Source organism: Apteryx rowi, unplaced genomic scaffold (genome assembly GCF_003343035.1).
Source record: "Apteryx rowi isolate R43461 unplaced genomic scaffold, aptRow1 scaffold_243, whole genome shotgun sequence".
NCBI lineage: Eukaryota > Metazoa > Chordata > Aves > Apterygiformes > Apterygidae > Apteryx > Apteryx rowi.
The window spans coordinates 831,902-837,901 of NW_020448786.1; the positions used below are offsets into that span (position 1 = coordinate 831,902).

Here is a 6,000-nt window from a genome sequence, read left to right on the forward strand (position 1 = left end):
GCAAATGAATTTCCCACTTCCTATTTTTAGGTCCCAGTAGCAAACTAAAGCACAAAAAAACCCCACGACTCTAGGCCACTTTCACTATGAGCTATACAGTAAGGGAAGGCAAATTCTTCCAGTAAGGCAGAAGCACACTAGTGCTCATGTGACAATTTCCCCACGCCCTGCCATTGGGTTTGACGGGGTTGGGCCAGCTTTCCCTCTCCCGAGGAGGCGCAGGGCTGCGAGCCCAGCGGGAGCCGCGTTACGAAGCTCTCCCACCACCGAACTCAGCAACAGCTTTGCCATCAGCCTCAAGCAGAGCGGGCGCCGGGCTCTCGCCACTGGTTTTGCTTCCTGCCCTTCACAAAGCTAGGCAAAGAAACGTATCCACGAAAAGGGAGGCCTTTAGGTGTCAGCAGGTACGCAATACTAGCGTCTGTTGTGAAGGTGCCTGGGTGCGGGGGGAAGGGAGGAGAAAACATGACTTTTCATCTCTCTCATACGAGCAGGCTGAACAGCAGCTTCAGCCACGACAGCTTCTAAGGCCAACGTAAGAGTAAAGCACTTTATTTTTTTTTGGTAAAAATAGGACTTCAGGCTGTTTAAGTGTTGTTGCGCTTTCTGGACAAAGAAATGAGGAAAACCTTTGCTTCTAACGGGCTTATATCAAAATGCAAATCTTGCATTTATGACTCAAACTGTCCATATTAAAGGAAGTAGCAAAGAGGCAGAGATACGAAGAAAGGAACAGAGTTGTTTAAATCCCTCTATAAAGTGACATAGACGTAAAGCCCCCAATACTCTCTTGTCAGAGCGTTAGTTCGTACGGGCCTGCTATTCACATTAAAAATAAATCAGGGCCCTTCTTTGTAACTTGAGCCTGATAAGGTGCCCTATACATATATTTATCTATAGCTCAGTCCAGCCTTCCAAAACAGCACAGAATTTTTATGCTGCTTAAAGATTCGGGCACCTAAACCTAAATACACACTGGACCACGTCGCTACCCTGAAGAACTGTAAGTTAAAGCCGTAACTCAATCCCATCGGCTGCAGGCCCTCAGGTTTGCTGATCAGATTCCCCCCCACAACGTGACACCGCACCACAAAAACAGCAACAGGGCCGCCGGGCTGACAGGCGGCACCAAACATGGAGAACGTGGCACCAGAGCGGGGGACATAAACTTGGCCGGCAAGGCTAGCAACCAGTGTTTACAGACATGAAACAGAGGATCAGATGGGCCAGCAATAAATTAGGACTGGACTGCAGCGAGCAAGAGAAATGGCTCAAAATAAAAAAAGCAAAGGGGGCTCATAAGCTATCCCCTGTCTCATGGCAATCCCTGAACCCACAGACACGTACACACACACACACACACGCTCTAGCGCTATTGAAGCATGATGGAAAAAATTCTGTGTGACAAGTGAAACTAAATAACAAGCACTTCTAGCACCACTCCCCAGGCTCGGAAACTTAAGTAGAGCCTTTCTGAGCGCTGCTTTACCATATGCTCAACTCCCTTCGACCCCAATTCGAGCGCCACTTCAAARACGGGAGAGGAGTTAAGGTGAAAACGGGAACACTCATCTCTTCTCCCCTCACTACTCGCTTTCTCAGGCGAGCTCTGCTCTGCCCAGCCAATTACTACATCCAAAAAGCAAAGGATTTGGGCTCCCTTTCTCTTCTAGCGCAGTTTCAACGCTGTTGGCAGAAGTGGTTCAGGGAGAGGAATTCTACCCAGCAGGTCTTTGAGACTGATGCTAACATTTCTCCATCGTCTAAAACAAAAAATTGCCCGAGTAATACCGCAAGCGCTCAGTTAAACCCAGCAGAGTGCCCAGTGAACTGCAGCTGGCACTGGGAGGTGGGAGAAGACGCTGCCTACAGAGTGCACATGGGGGCTGCCCGCCACCGCTCCCAGGCCCAGCAGCTCGRTGCCGCCCAGTTACAGCTGCATGGTTCTGTCTCAGCTACTGCCTTTAACTTCAAACACTAAAAACTGTCACAGTTTTGAGTCAGAGGAGTTTCAGTAGGTGTTTTCAGAGAAACACAAACAAGAAAAATACCTTCAGCATTCCACTTTTAGAAGAGTAGAAATACTTGCAGACTACAGCTTATGAACCACATATCCAGTTGCAAGGGCTTAAACAGAATGCCTTTATCACCAGAAACATTGCACTTCAGCAGTAACTTTACTCCACAAAGAGAATCTTCTCCCTTTTGTACAGCTTAAGGGCACCATCATGACCTGAAAGATCCAATACAAGAACACTGGGAACCAGTAGCAAGTATCAAAGCAAACCCACCATAACTATTTACTTGCTATGCTTTACATGCACAAGAAAGCCCAGTGCAGTTTTAAGCTTCCACAAGAGTCAGATATACTCAGAGAGGAAGGATCTCACAGGACCTATAATTTAGCCCATTTTCTCTGTTTCATTCACAGACTCTTCTAGGAGTTATCAGAGCAGTGAAGTCTGCTGACATATTTTGTAGACTGAAAGTAACTTCTACAGGAAAAAAAAAAAATATATGTGAATTAAATATACACAGTGAGCTATACAACAGATCCTTCTGTGTTTCTCAGTACCATAGCCAATCTCTATCAACTATGTGTCTGAATGGCATAAACCCCCAGGGAGAAGAGATTTAATCTAGAGGGCAGCACTGTTATAAATAGGAGCTACAGAATAAAATGAAAGAGGGAAATGTCCTTGGATGCTACTTTTGAAAAGGATTCCCTAAGTGGTAGGGCTCATTTTCCCTTAGAACATTAAGGGATAGATCAAAGAACACATTAAATCAGTAGCTTTTAAAGGAAAAGTATATATAAACAAATATGCATCCATATGCACACATACACACAACCCTTTCAGATCACTTTTTAGCAAAAATATCTCCCTCCAACCATTATTCTGAACCTGCTCCACCAGAATAAGGCTTGACTGCTCCAGTTTCACTGACTGGTCCTCACAACTCATGCAGGACTAGTCCATGATGCAATGCCATAGACCAGATGGCTTCTCTTGTCTTTCCTCCTCCCTTTTACTGTCCTATTGCCTATCTCCAACACCTATGAGTTCAGTTTTACACGGACAAAAATAATCAAGCCCTAGGCTGCTAAGTAAAGGTCAGTCTGATGATCTAAAATGGCTTGGAGAGAGAAGTACACCCTCCTGGACCTCTGCCCCTTGGGCTATAAATACTTAGAGCAAACACTTGGGGAAATTCTTTGTCTAAACAGACAGACACTAGGAAGCGCATTTCCTCCCTCTTCCAGTTCCCACCCCCCTTCACCACTCAAGAGCAACAGTCAGAGACAAAGCAAATATCCCTCATTACCAAGCTACCAGCTCCATGATTTGTTGGTGGAATACATTTGCTTTGCCACCCGTGACCCCAGGCACACAGGACATCCTAGAAATAAACAGCCACATTGAAAGTTCTGCCACAAGCCTTGCTTAAGGGTGAATAGATGTAAAGAAAAATAGATAGCAAAGCAAACCATGAGATTACATGGGGGCAAGGTGCAGGATTACCTTTGAGGACTAGGGGTTCCTTGCCTTCTCGCTTGAGTGACTCCAGCACTATGTGGAGCGGCTGGGAAGGCATTACTCTGCTTGGCTCATTGGTATTCTCATCATAAACTATGATTTCTTTGGAAAAGATCCTCTTGAATGAGTCCTTGCCTTCCCGACAGGAGATCAAGTCCAAGACAGTGATCTTGCCCTGCTGGAGCCTTCTCCGACTGATCTTGTCGGAACAGTTAATGTGAACAGCCCCTTGAATGTGGCTCTTATTATACTCCATGAAAGGCCTGCAGTCAATGATGACAGGCCCTTGGTTCTGTTGGTGGCTCTTGCTGCATTTGGTCATCTTCTTTGCCAGATCACTGGGGTAAATGATTTTTATGCTAGCTAGTTGCTTGGTTGTGCCCGAGACCGGGCTCCCCACTCCACCCAGTGGGCTCAAGCTGCCGGCGTTCTCATTGCTGTTGACCATCTGGTTGGCAGGGCAGGCGGTAGAGGCTCCGGCGTGGGTGCTGCTGGTGCTCACTTGAGTTTGGGCCTGAGTGTCCTTGTCGTATGTCGCCACAGTGCAGCAACTGGCACTGCTGCATCCACAACTCAGGGAGCGTGCAGAGCCGTTAGATGAGGGCATATACGTGAGATTAGCAGTCTTGAGGGACACGACAGCAGTGCCAAGCAGACCGGAGTGGCTCTCACTGGCAGAAGAGACAGATTCAAGACAGCTAGAGTCTAAACAAAGGTTGAGATCCTGAGGTCTCACCGGCCTTGAAAGTGCCACTACTACCCTATCGTCTAAAGGAGACGGAGGCATGAGGAGGCTGAGCACTAGCAAATCAAGAAGAACTCAAGATCTACCTGCAAGGAAAAAAAAAGGGGGGGGGAAGGGGAGGGAAGAGAAGATAAGAGAAGGAATGAAAAGAGATCATGGGATCATGCAAGTCTACAGATATCACAAATCAATTTCCCAATACTTGTAACCCATTGCAATAATTATTAGCTCACTGCTAATAAAAAACCTTTCTCAATCTTGCAGAGAATGCTTCAGCTATTTGCATGAATGCAAATGGCATGCAGAATATACAACTAGCTTAGACTGTGCAACTACACCCAGGAGGAGGCATTTGTCTACATGCAGATAGTGTTGAGCTATTCTGAAACACCACTGCAAGGCATGCAACTGATAAAGAGGCATGTTCTCTTGTTTCCCTCGCAGTAAGCAAAGGAAACAACTACTGGACTGACTCTACAGCTGGGAGGAATGCACAGCAGCTGAATGTGTCAGTGGTGATACACAACTTTTCCAGCAAGCTGGAATAAAATTAGCTTTTGAATAAATTCTCAAAGACAGTTGCAAACTTAACTACATACAGCTAAACAAAACAAAAGAAAAAAAAAGGAAAAAGAAAACAGGAAAATTAGGTTTTGAAAATCTCAATAGAATGCAAGTGCATGCCTTGAACTTGCATCTTCCCATTACAGATGTTAATCCAGTTTCAGTTAACCCCCCCCTCAGCTAAAGGCTGGGGAAGGCTAGCGTTCTCCAGCAACTGTGGAAGCAAGAGTTCCCCCCTCCCTGAGATGTTTCAGAGCTTCTTGAAATAGGGGTCTGCTCTACCCCCAAGATCGCAGTCTTTGCAAACTTCAGCTTGTCATTTGCTAAGACACAACACATAAGCCTTCCCTTCCACTTAAAAACAAAGAAAAAGAGACCAAAACAACCCAGAAGACCCAGACAATGCCTCCCCTTCGCCAGCAATTTTCAGAGCAGCTGATGCTCTCCTCTAAAAATACATCCTAACAACAATTCAGCTAAGAATTTCATCAAGAAATTCATCATTTCATCAAAAAATGTCCAGGAGCTTGGAATATTGGTTCACCTCCCCCTTCAGCTCTGGCCCTGTTTTAAAAGATGTCCCTCTTCTTGAATAAGGAGACCTTCTCTCAGGGCAGCACGGAGAACACAGCCCTCTTCCGTAAGCCTTTAGCCACAACCTCGTTACAGAGCGAGTCTGAAAACACCTTTGGAGCAAGGAAGACAGCGCTGTTTGCGAGCCCGGGTGACAGCAGACGGGGTCCCCAGGTTCAGGCAGAGCAACCTTCGCAGAGCGGCTCACCTGAGGGCTCTCCTAGCGTATCCTTGCTTCCCTGCCTCCTCCCTCCCTTCTGCTTGTTAAAAAATAAAAATAAATAAATAAAACAAGCAAACGCTAAGCGTTTTCAACTAACACAGTTGTGTGGGGTTTTTTTAAATAAGCCAAATCACCCACTTCGCCTTGCTAGAGAGCGGGAGAAAAAATAAATAAATTTAAAAAAGCGAAAAAAGGGGACAACTCAAGTTTTTTTCCCAAACACGCAGGCGCTGCCGTAGCAGCCCGCCCGCAGCATCCGCCGCGGGCAGAGACGCCCGCTGCCGCCCGGGACTCCCGGAGAGCCGCACACCACCGCCGCTCGCCCGCCCGCTGCCGCGGCCCCGGAGCCACCCGCC

General features: G+C 46.7%; 1 protein-coding gene across 1 annotated transcript in view; it reads right to left on the reverse strand.

Annotated features, from left to right (window-relative positions):
- The window catches only part of DUSP10 (dual specificity phosphatase 10), a 29,190-nt gene extending 23,258 nt beyond the window's left edge, over window positions 1-5,932 (reverse strand). The window contains exon 1 of the mRNA XM_026066575.1: window positions 3,525-5,932. Within this exon, the coding sequence (XP_025922360.1) occupies window positions 3,525-4,326 (802 nt within the window). The 5' untranslated portion in view covers window positions 4,327-5,932. The remainder of the gene's footprint in view (window positions 1-3,524) is intronic.
- Window positions 5,933-6,000: the final 68 nt, after the last annotated feature.